The 15,901-nt window shown below is 37.7% G+C and overlaps 1 protein-coding gene across 9 annotated transcripts in view; it reads left to right on the plus strand.

Annotated features, from left to right (window-relative positions):
* The first annotated feature begins 603 nt into the window (after positions 1-603).
* The window catches only part of LOC109555483 (transmembrane 9 superfamily member 2-like), an 80,661-nt gene continuing 65,363 nt past the window's right edge, over positions 604-15,901 (plus strand). For 5 of the 9 annotated variants that reach the window (XR_011565382.1, XR_011565381.1, XM_070784815.1 and 2 more), the window contains exons 1-5: positions 604-977; positions 4,637-4,704; positions 6,289-6,382; positions 9,849-9,976; positions 10,990-11,119. Coding sequence is in view for 7 of the 9 variants with exons in the window: in XM_070784815.1 (XP_070640916.1) it covers positions 789-977; positions 4,637-4,704; positions 6,289-6,382; positions 9,849-9,976; positions 10,990-11,119 (609 nt within the window). In the remaining 2 variants the exon portion in view is untranslated. Of the gene's footprint in view, positions 978-2,399; positions 2,483-4,636; positions 4,705-6,288; positions 6,383-9,848; positions 9,977-10,989; positions 11,120-15,901 lie in introns of those variants that run through there. The other 4 variants (XM_070784812.1, XM_070784814.1, XM_070784813.1 and 1 more) reach the window with 3 other exon arrangements.

Consider the following 15,901-nt stretch of genomic DNA (forward strand, 5'->3'; position numbering starts at 1 on the left):
AATGGACATGAACTTGAGCAAGCTCCGGGAGATAGGGGAGGCCAGAGGAGCCTGGTCTGCTGCAGTCCCTGGGCTTGCAGACTGGGATATGACTTAGCGACTGAACAACAGTAACATGCAATGTACACTTACAGAACATCAGTTTTGGATTAGCTGCATTTCAAGCCCGTAATAATAATCAGCGGGCAACAAGGTCCAGGAATTTCCTGTCTTCTCCCTTCCACCCACCTGCAGCAAGACCTGAAGATGGCTGGGCGGCTTACCGCCCGGTAACCCTGCTACTCTGGTACTGCGAGGCAAAGTCAAGAGGATGCCAGACTCTGGGATGTTGGAAAGTTGAAATCTCTCAGACTTCATCCCCAACTCTGCAACCATTCCCCCACCCTGCACCCTCCCTCCAGACTCTGCGAGGAACCTCTGAAGGAGGCGCGCGAGAAGTCGCCCAAACCGCGGGAACGTGTTCCGCAGGGGATGCTGGGAGGGAGGGGAGGGGGTGATGCTGGGAGGGGGGAGGGCGGGGGAAGATGCAGCAGGACCATCACGCATGCGTACGGCGCGCGCGCGCGCGCGCGCGCGAGCTCATAAAAGCAGCCAGGTCGCGTAGCAACCGAGTTCCAAGCCAGTATCTCGCCTTAACAGTTGGCCTTCCCCAGAGTGCTAAGTCTCACTAGCTGGTCTGGGCTTTCCTCTGTCCTTTCTGTTCTCCTCATCATTTCCGCTTCTTCTTTCCAGTGGGTCCAATCACGCCCGCGGTGGGTGTGTCCCCAAGCGCAGAACCGGCTACTTAAATGAGTATCCGTTGTTTCTGCATGGGAACCTACCCCTGGAGCCTATGGCCCACCCTCTCCGGGCTCAGGGGGTTGCTGGTGCTGGGACTGATCCTGGGCCTTCAGACCGCCAGCTCCAACGCTTTCTATCTTCCCGGGTTGGCGCCAGTCAATTTCTGCGAAGTGAACGGAGAGACCAATTACTGTCAGGTGAGGACTAGAGGGAGGAAGTGAGATGTGAGGGGAAGGCTTCGGGTTGGAGTATCAGGCACACCGGGGCCGACCAGTGCTGAGAGCTATCTGACTCTACCCGGAATGCCTAAGCCCCCTCTGTGGGTGTGTCTCAGGGTCTCGATCGCAGAACCTCGCACTTGGCAGATCCGGATCTATCTTTTTCCCTTGATCCTCTTTCTCTCCCTCTCGGCTCAGCCCCTCCCCTCCGGTCCCCTCCCTCTCAGCTCAGCCCCTCCCTTCCCCTCTTCTCCTAGGTTCCGCCCTCCCTTTTGCCCCCGCCCTCCCCTTGGCCCCGCCCCTTCCTTATCTCGGTTCCCCCCTAGTTCCTGCTCCTGCTTGGTCCTGCCTACTCCCTCACAGCCCCTCCCAAGTGGTTCCAACCTACCCTCCATAGCTCCTCCCCGTTATAGCCCCTCCCCGTCATAGCCGCTCCCCCGTCATAGCACCTCCCGTTATAGCTCCTCCTTCGTCATAGCCCTTCCCTACCATAGCTCCTCCCCATCATAGCCCCTCCCCCGTCATAGCCCCGCCCCCGTCATAGCCCCGCCCGTCATAGCCCCGCCCCTCCATAGCTCCTCCCTGTAATAGCCCCTCCCCCGTCATAGCTCCTCCCATCATAGCCCCTCCTTCGTCATAGCCCCTCCCCTCCATAGCTCCTCCCCGTCATAGCCCCTCCCCGTCATAGCCCCGCCCCTTCATAGCTCCTCCCCTCCCCCTCCGTCTCGGTGGTTCCTTCCTCTTCCGGTGGTTCCTTCCTCTTCCCCTACGTATAGTCTTCTCCCCCACTTCCCCTTCTTGTTGTCCCCTTTTTACAATCTGCCTTTCAAGACACACTTCTCACTTGATCTTACATATAGTCACATCATGTGTGTGTCACTCCTCCTGTGGTCTCAGACTTTTACCTGTTTAATTCTTGTTAATTCATGTTGGTTTCCCTTGGGCCCTCTCTGCAAAAAGCAAGATAATATTTACCTCTCAGACTTGTGAGAATAAAACGAGACAAGGTATGAAAAGCACTGACAAAAACATCTGGCACATGGTAAGCTTTCAATAAGTGGTGACCGTTATCATCATGAGTTTTCTTTAGCCAGAGATTTCTTGCTCAGTTCCTCTTCCACACGTCCCCCTGATAAATTTTGACTTCCTTCCTTGGCAGCCTTATTTTTTTAAACTAGAAACTCACTGTAAATTTTTTTTTGCAAGTAATCCATTCAAAAAGTATTAATCAATAGTAAGACTTATTTTCTGATCTCAAGTTGCCAGTCAAGTGTGTGCGCAATGTTTTGGTAGAAGGAACCGCAAAGGCTTTAGAGCTAAGAACAGTGCTAGCTGTGGCTTGACTACAGACTTAACAAATTGAAAGTTGGGGTTTTTAGAGACCAGGTCTTGGTGCAGCAAATTTGCACTTAAAACCTGGAGCTTGCCTTTTCCTGTGAGAAGTATTGATAGTAGTGTTTTGAGCCATCATCTTGCCAAGTACAGTAAGTAAGAAATGTCATTAAAAACTATTTTACACCTGCCTTTTCTCTGACTGGTAATGCCTAGTCCTGTCTCTTTCTTCTTTATTTCAGCAGACTTCCTAGCAAAAATAATATAATCTTTAACCATATCAAATGTCTGGAATTTCTTTTTTGTAAGCTCTTTTTAGATTTACTTGCCTCCTTGAATGTGTTCTACTTTTGATTCTGAGATTGTACCTTCTTTCCTTTGGTGAGTCTCTCATTTTATGTTTAGCATGCCAAACTTCCCGAATTCAATAGTGTCCAGCCTCTTGATTTCCGATTGGTTGAAATCAGATAGTGTCCGGCCTCTTGATTTCAGATAGGCAGAAATTGCATAGTGAGATGAGATGATTGGATGGCATCACAGACTCAGAGAACAGGAATTTGAGCAAACTCTGGGAGACAGTGAAGGACAGGGAAGCCTGGTGTGCTGCAATCCATGGAGTCCCAGAGATTCGGACACAACTGAGCGACTGAACAACAGTGCACATTTATACTTTGAATAAACTATATTTTTTTGAGGAGTTTTAGATTCACAGCAGAATTGAGCAGAGAGTATATAGAGTTACCATATGCCTTGCCCCCCCTACCCCCACCCCGCCCCCGACATGCATAGCCTCTCCCATTATTAACATCCCCAATCAGAGGTACATTTCTTACAGTTGGTAAACCTGCACTGAATAACATCATCACCTAAAGTCCATAGTTTACATTACAGTTTAATCTTAGTATTGTACATCCTATGAGTTTGAACAAATGTATAGTGATGTGTATCCATCATTATAATATCATACAGGGTAATTTCATTACCCTAAAAATCCTCTATGTTCTCTGCTCACTCATCCTAATGTCCCTTTAACCCATGACAACCAGTGATGTATTTATTGTCTCTACACTTCTCCCTTTTCCAGAATGTCACATAGTTGAAATCATACAGTATGTAGCCTTTTCAGCTTGGCATCTTTCACACAGTAATATGATTAAAGTCGCTTTCATGTCTTTTCATAGTGGACTAGTTCATTTCTTTTTAGTGCTGAAGAATATTCCATTGTCTAGATGTGCCACAGTGCATTTATCTATTCATCTACTAAAGGACACCTTGGTTGCTTCCAAATTTTGACAATGATGAATAAGCTGCCATAAACATTGTGTGTAAGTTTTTTGTATGGACATGTTTTCAACTGTTTTGAGTAAATACCAAGGAGCAAAATTCCTGGATCATGTGGTAAAAGTATATTTAGTTTCGTGAGAAACTGCTAAACTGTCTTCCAAAGTAGCCATACCATTTTACATTCCCAACCAGGAGTGAATGAGAGTTCACATGCATTTTTTTTTACCAAAATAAAATCAGAGTATACATGTTAATGACAGCAACAGCCATAAGGAAAGAGACATAAAATCTTTACAAACAAGTTTATATTCTTTGGTAGAGTTGAGGGAGTGTGGGTAGTGGGGGTGTGAGTAGTCATCTCTTGCCATTCAGTTTTGGGGCAAATAACTCTTCTCATTTCAGTTGATCCTGAAGATGTCATAGAGTCAAAGCAAGTGCAATGGCTGATGCTCAAAATGACCCTGAGTCATCAAGGAAGGTTAAATTGTGATCATAATGTTCTGTTTAAGATAGGAAAGAGTGAAGTGTATTTTAGAATAATTATAAAAATAGTTAAAATAATGCAAAAAAAAGCACTTATGCAGGTAGCTTAATTATTTCAAGTTCTTGAGTTCCATGGATGCTAGGGTCCCTATGAAGCCTCTTAAAGCTGAATATGGAATTTGGTGAACGTGTGTGCTTTTCTGGGGAGATGGGCCATAGTTTTCATCATATTCTCAAAGGGTTCTATGATTTTAAAAAGTTAAGAATGGCTGAGGTATCTGAAAAATTCATATGTTCAGAGACCCTGATAATGCCAGATAAATGAAATGTTATGAATTTATCGCTATACTGTGTTAAAATTTATAACTGTACTGTGTTATAAATGTATTACACTACACTAAGTTATAAATTTATAAATATACAGTTATAAATTGGTGGGAGTAATAAACCCAATTACCTTTCAGTTACTTCATTATGTATTTTGCAAGTGCTACCTTATTTTACTTTGTATTATTAATGTTTTTTTTTCCTTCTTGCAGTCATCAGTAGAACTGTATGTAAACAGATTGGACTCAGTAGAGTCTGTGCTACCTTATGAATATAATACGTAAGTTATAAGTATTATAATTATATCTGATATAGTTGATATAATTGTGATTAATGTATATTATATTATATAATATATAATATACAATATATTTAATATTATATATTGTAGTATATAATATATATTATAATATATATTATAGCTATTATATATTATATACTATATATACTATATATTATTATATTATATACTATATATTATATAGTATATTATATATACTTTATATATATTATATATATATAATTATATACTATATATTATATATACTTTATATATATATATATAATTATATACTATATATTATATATACTATATTATATACTATTATTATATTATATATTATTATATACTATAATATATATATACTATATTATATATACTATATTATATACTATTATTATTATATTATATATTATTATATTATATACTATATATTATATACTATAATATATATATAATATATTATATAGTATATAATATATGATATATAACATAATATATATAATATATAATATTATATATAAATTTTATATTAATTTATATTAATTTATGATATAATACTGTTAAGATGTGCCTTCAGTTTTTAAAGTTAGTGAATGCAAGCCATGGGTATATTAAGAAATGTGGTAATATTATAATAATATAATAAAGGTAATAATAAAGGTATAATAAAGGTAACAGAAAAAATGATTAGAATACAGAACTTTCAATGTAAGACAAATGCTTAAAAGATTAGGAAGTTTCCATTCTTGATTTTTCTTTATAAGAAAGGCAAATTATAAATTTGCTACACTTTGAACCTTGAAAAAATATCTTTGCAGTTGTACCTTATTTCTAAAACATCGAATAGGTAGGTTTCTACTAAGATTTTAATGGATGAAGGTGATTAGTTTAGTAATGAGTAGTTATTATATATTGAAGATTAAGTATGAGCATTCATTTGACAATAACAACAAATGATGCACTTCTTGGAAAAAAATGATCATAGTTTCCTTTGGTATTGCTTTACTACCTCTAATTAAGCAGAAATAAAATCAGGTCTCATTTTCATTAAAATACCATGTGTAAATGTAGGGTGTTAGTATGAGTATTAAAAATATTACTCAGGCCTACTATTTATTTTATCTTCTACGTAAACCATTTTACATTCAAATTCACTTAAAGGTAGTTGTGATTCTTTTCAGTTAGTAACCATTTGGTTTGTGAATATGTGAGAATGTGTTTGGGGGCTTTTTTTTTTTTTTAATTCCCTTTTGGTCTGAACTGATAATTACAGTTTCTAAATGTCTCAGGTTAGAATCAGTACAGACTTTAAGCCATGATTTCCTTATTTGTGCTTACATGTCATTTGAAGTTTAACCCTAAAAATAGTGTTAGTTTCCTTCTGATTGTGATTACCTACATTACAAAAGTCAAGAGCAGTACCATGAGCATTTTGAATCATGAATTCATAATTATCAGAGGTTGAACAATTTAAAGAGAAACATAGAATCTATCATGAAAGGTGGAGCAGCTATATAAATGATCAGGACTGATTTCTTTGTTGAATTTTTTTTAACCTTACTTAAACTTGTCTTTTTTTAGATTTGATTTCTGTCATGACTTCAAAAAGCAAAGTCCTTCTGAAAATCTCGGACAAGTACTGTTTGGAGAAAGAATAACATCGTCTCCTTATGAGGTTATTTGGTTGATCTTATTTAAAATTTTATTTTAAAATGTATCCATGAGAAGTTGGTTCCAGGACCCACTGTGGATGCCAAAATCCACATATGCTCAAAGTCCCATAGTCAGCCCTCCATACAGGCAGGTTCTGCATCTGTAGATTGAACGAACCGTGGTTCACGTGTTAAGTTTTCCATCTGCCATCCACAGTTGGTTGAATACGTGGATGTCGAACCTTTATTGAAAAAAAATCCACATATAAGAATAGACCTAGGCAGTTCAAACTTGTAGTTGTTCAAGGGTCAACAGTCATACCAAAGAGTCATTGCTTTAAAAGGAAAAGAAAAAGGAAAGGAGGTAGAATCTGGTGTTGCCAGAAGAATGCATTAATATAGTCGGCCCTCCAAATCTGAGGGTTCTGCATCTGAAGATTCAACCAACTGAGAATCAAAAATATTCAGGTAAAAAAATTCCAGAGTCCCCAAAAGCAAAATTAGAATTTACACGGTATTTACATTATGCTTAAAACTAATTACACAGCATTTACATTGTATATTAAGTATTGTAGGTAATCTAGAGATGATCTGAAGTATAGTTGACCCTTGAACAACACAAGTTTGAACAGTGTGAATCTACTTATACGCAGATTTTTTTTTCCACTATATGATCTATATGGTTGGCTGAATCTGTGGATGTGGACTCATTCAGAGGAACCGTCTATGTGAAAGCCCACCTATAAGTTGTAGGTAGATTTTCAGCTTCAGGGAGGGTTGATCCCCTAACCTCTGCATTGTTCAAGGGTTACCTATATAGGGGAGGATGTGTATAAGTTATATGCGTATGCATGCATGCTAAGTCACCTCAGTCGTGTCAGACTCTTTGTGACCCTCTGGAGTGTAGCCCACCAGGCTCCTCTATCCATGGTGTTCTTCAGGCAAGAATACTGAAGTGGGTTGGCATGCCATCCTCCAGGGGATCTTCCTGACCCAGGAATGGAACCAGTGTCTTCTGTCTCCTGCATTGGCAGGCAGGTTCTTTACCACTAGCGCCACCTGGGAAGCCCCATATGTGTATACTCTACCATTTTATATCAGGGACTTGGGCAATGGTGGATTTTGGTGTCTGTGGATCTTGATGTCTTCCACTTCGATATACTTCACTGGGCTTCCCAGGTGGTGCTAGTGGTAAGGAATCAGCATGACAATGCAGGAGAAGCAAGAGATGCGATTTTGATCCCTGGATTGGGAAGATCCCCTAGAGGAGGAAATGGCAACCCACTCCAGTATTTTGCCTGGAAAATTCCATGGACAGAGGAGCCTGGTGGGCTATAATTCATGGAGAGAGTTAGACATGACTCAGAGACTGAGCACAATGACATACTGTGGGATGACTCTATGCTCTTTAAGCTTTCTGCAGTAGTTGGTGGTTCCACACAATGATTTTGCCTTTCACATTTTATTTTTGCTTCATAAAGAGAAAAAGTTTAATTGTTTGTTCTTATATATTTTGGGTAGGGTGATATAAGTAGATATAATTGGACTCTCAGTGTCTATTGATATTGCCCTCAATATCTTAATAGATGTGAGGATAGAGTAAGGATGTTTTCATGAGCAGTTATGATTACAAAGGCACTAATTTTTTTCTTCTTTTTTTCCCAACTTCATGGAAGTATAACTAAAGTACAATAAACTATACATATTAAAAGTGTATAATTTGATCTATATATGTGAAACCATCAGGCATTAGCCTGTTTTCCAACTTTTTATTTTGAAGTAATTACAGATTCACAGGAAATGACAAAAGAATGAACAGGGAGGTCTCATGTACGCTTTGCCCAGGTTTGCCCAATGGTAGCATCTTGCACGTTAAAAGGAGAAGAGGATGGCAGAGGATGAGATGGTTAGATAGCATCAGTGACTCAATGGACATGAGTTTGAGTAAACTCTGGGAGATAGTGAAGTACAGGGAAGCCTGGAGTACTGCAGTCTGTGGGCTCACAAAGAATTGGACACGACTGAGTGACTGACAACAGCAACAACATCTTGTATAACTACACTATGAAAGCAAAACTAGTAGACAATGCACAGAGCTTATTCACATTTCACTAGTTTTACATGCACTTATTTGTGTGTGTGATGCAGGTTTGTGTACCTACTACCACAGTCAATACATAGCATAGTTCTATCAGCACAGAGCTCCCTAAAGTTCTCCATTTACTGTTCTTTTTCTGTTTAGTTTTCAGAATTCTTTATGTATTCTAGTTATGATTCCTTTGTTGCAACAGTCATTTGCAAATAGTTTCTGCCTGTCTGTGACTTGTTTTTTTTTTTTTTACTTCTTATTAGGGTCTTTCATGAAGCAAATACTTGAAATTTTATGTGGTCCAATAATCAAGTTTTCCTTTTATGAATCATGCTTCTGGTGTCTAGTCTAAGAAGACTTTGTATAGCCTTCAGGCCTAAAAACTTTTTTCTATGCTTTCTTCTAGAAGTTTTTTAATTTAGCTTTATATCTTTAAGTCTGTGATCCATTGTGAATTATTTTTTGTATAAGGTATGAGGTTTGGGTTGAAATTTTTTTTCTTTCTTTTTTGGCCTGTAGGTGTGCAATTACTTCAGTACCATTTGCTGAAAAGACCTTTTCAACAATTTCAATTCTTTCTCCACTACTTGCTTTTGCACCTTTGTAAAAAAAGTCACTTGGGCCTAGTTGTGTAGGTGTAATTCCTAGGTTCTCTGTTGATCTGTTCCATTGGTCTGTGTGTCAGGCATTTGCTTTTTGATGATTAAAGTTGCACACACTCCCCCAATTGTACCATTGTACTAAAAGAAAAGCGCACCTTTTCAAGAAATGCTATGCTTTGCACTGAAGAAACATGACAGTTCAACTCAGTTTGGGGTTAATATTGTATGATTTCAGGATATCAGGTGTTGAATTTTCATAGTTTATTCTTGCTCATTGTTTTCTGATTAACAACACTAGCACTTCACCTTGCTCATCTCCAGTAGCCAGACTTTGTAAATAAGAGATTTCATATTAAAAGTTTCAAATATTTTCTTCTCATTTTTTGGTAACACTTTTATTAAGGGATCATTTGCATGCCGAATAATTTACCCACTCATAAGTGTCCATTTCAGTGCTTTTTAGTATATTCATAGAGTTCTATAACCATCACTACAACCAATTTTATTATAAGTTTTAAGTGAAGTGTTCTAGATCAGGGTAATTTATAGAAAGCTGCAGTGGATTTTATACCCCACCTTATATAGTACTGAAGAAGGCAGGTTCTCTTGAAAGCAGTGTGTGTCTAGTTTAATTATTTCAGATGTGTACTGAAGTGTAGAGGAAATCGTGTTGAGAATCATGGCATACTGAAATCTCTGAAGAAAAGTTTTATCTATAAGATAAAGTGCTTACTTTGTGACATTTGGTTTGTACAACTTAGTCCAATCTCTTAATTTTTAAATTTTCTTTCCTAACAGTTTTCCTTTAACAAGTCAGAGACATGTGTGAAAGTTTGTATGAAATCTTATGACACAGCAAAGGAAGATCAAAAGAAAAAGCTGGATTTTTTGAAGAAAGGAATACAACTGAATTATCAACATCACTGGTAGGTTTGCATCTGACATCGTATGACTTAAATTTTCAATTCCCTTCAGAAGCAGTTTTATAGGTTTTATTTACCTTTGGAGAAATGTATGTTGTGATAGTATAAATTAGTAGTTTACTGTAAAGTAATTAACCAGTTTGCATTCTTTGAAAATATGCTGGCATTTAGGAATGGATTGGGGGAAATCTTGATTGGGGAGTTAAAAATCATCTTCAAGGAAAGAGAACAGAATGAAAAACAATGTTTGACAGTTGGTAAACTTGTGGGTGACTTCTTTATTTGCTAGATTTTATGTAGCATCCTTTTTATTTCTTATCTGAAAACAAATTTATGTATTAGTGCCTAGCATATGGCAGGTGTTCAGTAAATAGTTGTTGAATGGGTAATGAGTGGAAGAATTAAAAAAATTTTTTTTTTCATTTTTTTGGCCATGCCACACAGCCTGTGGGATCTTAGTTCCCTGACCAGGGATTGAACCCAGGCCCTTGGCAGTGAAAGAGTGGAGTACTAACCACTGGACCACCAGAGAATTCCTTAAGTTCAGATTCTTAAAAAGATTAAGTATTGGAGTACAAATAAATTAATAAAAATAAATTGGAATGTAATTTCTTTACATGTTGTGTTAGTTTCTGCTGTACAGTAGCATCAATCTGCTGTATGTATACATATACCTCTTACTTGTTAAGCCCTCCCTCCTACCTCCTCCCCATAAGTTAAGATTTTTAATCAAAGCCAATCCACAAAAAATAGTATATAATTTCAGGTAGATATTAAATAGATTTTAAAACTGCTTCTGGAGAATTCCTTGGCAGTCCAGTGGTTAAGACTCAGCACTTTCACTGCTATGGGCCTGGGTTCAATCCCTTGTTGGGGAACTAAGATCTTGCAAGCCATGTGGTGTGGCCAAAACAAAAATAAACAAGAATCTGAACTTAAATATATGTAAGATGATGTTAGTTTTGCTTTATATGAATTGCTTATTAAATCTTTTCCTTAAAAATATTTATATTTAGGATTATTGATAATATGCCAGTGGTATGGTGTCGTGATATAAATGGTGGGAATAAGTACTGTACAACAGGATTTCCAGTAGGATGCTTTGTTCCCCAAAGTGGTGAATCCAGTGATGCTTGCTTCATGCATGTAAGTATTGAGAACTTACTATAGAAATATAAGAATGTTGCTTCATTTACAATTTGCTTTCTAGTTACTTAAAAAAAGGTAAGTCTTTATATATATAAATATAGAAATGAGATAAAAACTTTTAGATAAACTATTAAAAATATTTATATTTATTATAATCTAAAATAATCTCCTAGGATTGGGATAACTTAAATTTCTAGAGTTGTACTAAACTAAATAATAAATTTATTAAATAGCTAGGTCATTTCCAAATAAAATAAGATTTTAAAACATTAATTACTAAATATTAACTTCCTCTTACGAAAAGTTTTTCTTACAGAAAAACTAAAGAGATTTTAATGTATTAATAAATATATAATGTATAATATATTTATATATAATAAATATATATTATAATATGATATAATATGGAGAAGGAAATGGCAACCCACTCCAGTGTTCTTGCCTGGAGAATCCCAGGGACGGGGGAGCCTGGTGGGCTGCCGTCTATGGGGTCGCACAGAGTCAGACATGACTGAAGCGACTTAGCAGCAGCAGCAGCAGCATAGTCACTTAAACATGAATGGGACAGCTACTATTGTCTCCATTTTATGCTAGAGGTTGAGGATACACAGACAAGTGGTCCCTTGCCCTCTAGAAGTTCATAGTCCTAAGTAGGAGATAGACTTGTGAGCAAACTGATGCAATAAAATGTTTTATGGTAGGAGACTAAGGAGCAAGGAGGATATAATTAAGGGAATGAAAAAGTATTTGTTAGACGAATGGGTGGGTGAGCATTTCTAAAAGGGAAATCAGTGTGAGATTGGTCAAGAGATTGGAAGTCTGAAATAGCATGCTGTGATTGAGGGACTGTGAGTAATTGGGTATATCTGCAGCATAAGGTTTGGAGTTTTGGGGATGCATGTAGAGATGAAGCTCAAAACAGGGGTAGGTAGAAGCCAATCATGGCAGGAGGTCCTGTATACAGTGGTAAGGAAAGTCACATTAAATGCCTATTATGAGCCAGAAGCAATGTTATATCACCCTATACACAGTGATTAATTTAATCCTTGAAACAGCCCTGTTGCTAGAATCTACTATTGCTGTTTTACAGATGATAAAATTCAATCTCAGAAACAGTAAGGGACATGACTAGGGGCAGACAGCTAGTAAGTGGGAGACATAGGACTCCAACTCAGATCTTTTTAGCTTGGAAGTCCCAATCACATGGTTTGAAATTTATCTTGTGGTTCTCAAACTGTTTTCTATTGGGTCCTAGGGTAACAGAAGTGTCTTGGGGCTGCCTTGGAGGCTGAATGGTCATGGAAGGGCAGCACTACTTAGAATCTTTCTTATATGGAGAGATTCAATGTGGATCTGCAATGGGCTGAAGGGGAAGGGAGACAGAGGAGCAGAGGCTGCCTGCCAGGTTTCTGTTTTGGAGTCTAAATGATGGTACCCTTCATTGTTTCTTTCCAGAGAAAGGGGCTGTGCTTCTTGCATTTCAGTCATTCAGGGACCACCTTGGTGATTTGTGCCATAACTGAGGCACTTGTAATTATTATTTATCTGTAATTTTAAAAATTTCTTTAAAGTTTTATTGTTATGAATTTAGAAAGGAAAGTTATATTTGGTACTGCTAGTTAAAATAGCTATAGCAAAAAGTATAGTGACCATGATATATAAAGCAATAGATATTTAATCTTTAATAGATTTCAGAGGTATTTTTTTAATATCAAAGGCTTGACATATCTAACAAGACTCATGGGGCCTGAGGTGTAGTTTGTATACATGTCTCAGGGATTCCAGCATATCAGAGCAGGCCACTAAAAGTCCTAGTTACATGAAAACTCCATCTCTTCTCCCATCTCCAGTAAAGACATCCTAGGAAAAAGGGGGCTTTTTTTTTTTTTTTTTACACAAACATTTGTAACAATTTATGTCAGCTAACATCTGCAAACAATGTGAATGCCGCTCAGCAGGTGAGTAAATGAAGACGATATGGGGTATTCATTCCTTGTACAACAACTCAGCAATTAAAATGAGCAAACTGTTGACACATGCACAACATGGAGAGATCTCAAACTTGTATAAGCGAAAGAAGCCAGAAATAAAATTTTACAGGTTGTATGATTTCATTTATGAGATATTACTAGCAAAGGTAAAGATATAAAGACAAATGGCTTTAGATCTGACAAGCATAAGGATTTGGAGTGGAATACAGAGAAGACCAAGGCCAGAAGCTCCAATTCTTGGAGCACAGAGAAATCACTCCGAGGTAAGAAAGTTGAGATAAATGGGATAGAGTTTAGAAGTAGTAACAAAATAATTGTTTTATTTTTCAAAAGTTTTTCTTTCCTTTAAAAAAAACTGGAATATAATTGCTTTATAAAAGCTATTGTTTTGTTAAGGACCTCAATAGTCATGTGGCTCAGTCTAGGAGGCTTGTTAATACAATGCTCTGCAAAAGAGATGGCAAATATGTATTTATTTCTAATTTAACTTATAAGAACTTATTTAAAAGGAAATTATAGAAATTACAGGCTTAGTGTACATATATATTTTATTCATCTATTTTCAAGTACATAGAAAAGTAGAATACAGATTGTTTTTTCATCTACTACCTAAGATTATCTCATATATCCCCAGTGATATATATTCTTCACAATGGTAAACATTGACATAGGGAATGTGGGAGGAAAAGCAGCAAATAGCAGAAGAGAGAAGTTAATGAACAGGAGAAATTTGGGTAAATAAAGTCTGTGTTTGATACTCTAGATGAAATTCTATATGGAATGGTTCTTATTTTTGGCTGGGTCATGTAGTTTATGGGATCTTAGTTCCTTGACCAGAGATTGAACTATGGCCATGGCAGTGAAAGCGCCAAATCCTAAACACTAGACCACCAGGGAACTCTCCAAAGGATATGGACTTAATAAAAACCCTTTTTGTTAAAACAAACAAACAAAAACAGATAACAGAAAACCACACAGAGCAGATATAAAGTTTAATGAACTATTATAAGGGGAACACCTTTGTAAATGTCAGCCAGATCAAGAAATTGAATTTGGTCAGCCTCCTCAGAAGGTATCCATGTATCCTACCCATTGAAACTCTGTCGCGTCCCTTAAAATAACCACAATCCTAACTTTTCACCCTAATCACTTCCTTGAGTTTCTTTTACAGTTTTATGACCCAAGTCTACATCTCTCAACACTATGGTTTAAACTTGAGCATTTTATATATCTTTTATCAATATTTTCTTGTGTAAGTGAAAGTGAAGTTGCTCAGTTGTGTCCTGACTCTTTGCGACCCCATGGACTGAACATTCTCTTTTTGGGGGGAGCATTTTCAAACACACAGAAAAGCTGAATGAATTGTATAGTGGACACTCAGATACCCAGCACCTAGATTCTATAATTAGCATCTTTGGATTTGATTTATCACAGATTTATACATTTGTCTATTCCTGTATCATTCATCCAAACAATGGTACATTTTCCTCTGTCCCTGTTTTCTTTGAAATTGATAGATGGATCTAGTGGCTTGATTAGATTCAGGTTTGATCTCTTTGACAAGATAAGGTAGTGATGTGTTCTTTCATCAGGATGCACATAATGTCTCTTTTTAAAAAATAGGTTTATTATTTAGAGCAGTTTTAGGTCAAGAAAAATGAAATGGCAGGTACAGAGACTTCCCAGGTGCCTCTGCCCTCACACATGCATAGCTTCCCTCATTATCAACATCACTCACCAGAATGTGGTACATTTGTTACAACTGATGAATCTTCATTGATACACAGTGAAGATACACACTGTAGCACTATGTGATACACATTAATTAATGTGATACACATTTCACCTAAAGCCCATAGTTTACATTAGGGTTCACTCTTGTGTGTATTTTATGGGTTTGGACAAATGTATAATGACATGTGTCCACTGTTATAATATCCTACAGAGTAGTTTCACTGCCTTAAAAGTCTTCTGTGCTCTGCTTGTTCATCCCCCTCCACCTGGTGTCTTTTGTTTCTTTCTTTTACTGTGATAACTGGATCCACTATTCCTTAGAGGATGCTGAGGCTTCAGAAACCGTAAGCTTCCATCAACCAGGAAACAAAAACCTTTTCTCTCGCAGCATCTAGGCAGCGCCCTCTACTGACAAAGCTTCATTCAGTGCCAGCTTGCAAAGGAAACCTAGTTAAAATACTCAAAGGGCCCAGATAATTTTCACAGAGGTCAAAGAGCATGAATTTGGCAATGAGAGGCAATAAATCAATAACTGGCATACCTTACACGCATGCACTGATCAATACTCTGATGAAAGAGAGCCCTCGTTTATCTCCCAAAATCTCTGTGCAGCTTCCCTGTCTCTGGTATTCTGCCCCACAAAATCCAGCCCCCTTGGCCTCTCTGGACTTTGAACTTTGTCTTCCCAACTGGGGAGATTGCGGGGCTTCCTTGGGTACCCCTTCTCTGCACCACAGCCTGGAAATTCTCTCTGGGAAGGAAGCTTGAGGCTTCCCCTTCTCTAGGTGATCACTCTCTTAATGTTCTTTGCTGTCCAAGGTCTGAAAACCGTTTTCAAATATTTTAACCATTTGAAAAAATTGTTTAAGGTGAAAGAGTAAATCTAGTCTCGTGTTCTTCCATCATGTCTGGAGGAGGAGATTCCACTCTCCTGTTTTCTTTTTGCATACATTTGCTTGGTGTGACTTTGCCTATCCTTTCAATTTAACTTTCCAGATCTCTTTTGGATGTGTCTCTTTTATACAACATGTTGTTGGGTTTTGCTTCAGGGCAT

The sequence above is a fragment of the Bos indicus genome, chromosome X (genome assembly GCF_029378745.1).
Source record: "Bos indicus isolate NIAB-ARS_2022 breed Sahiwal x Tharparkar chromosome X, NIAB-ARS_B.indTharparkar_mat_pri_1.0, whole genome shotgun sequence".
NCBI lineage: Eukaryota > Metazoa > Chordata > Mammalia > Artiodactyla > Bovidae > Bos > Bos indicus.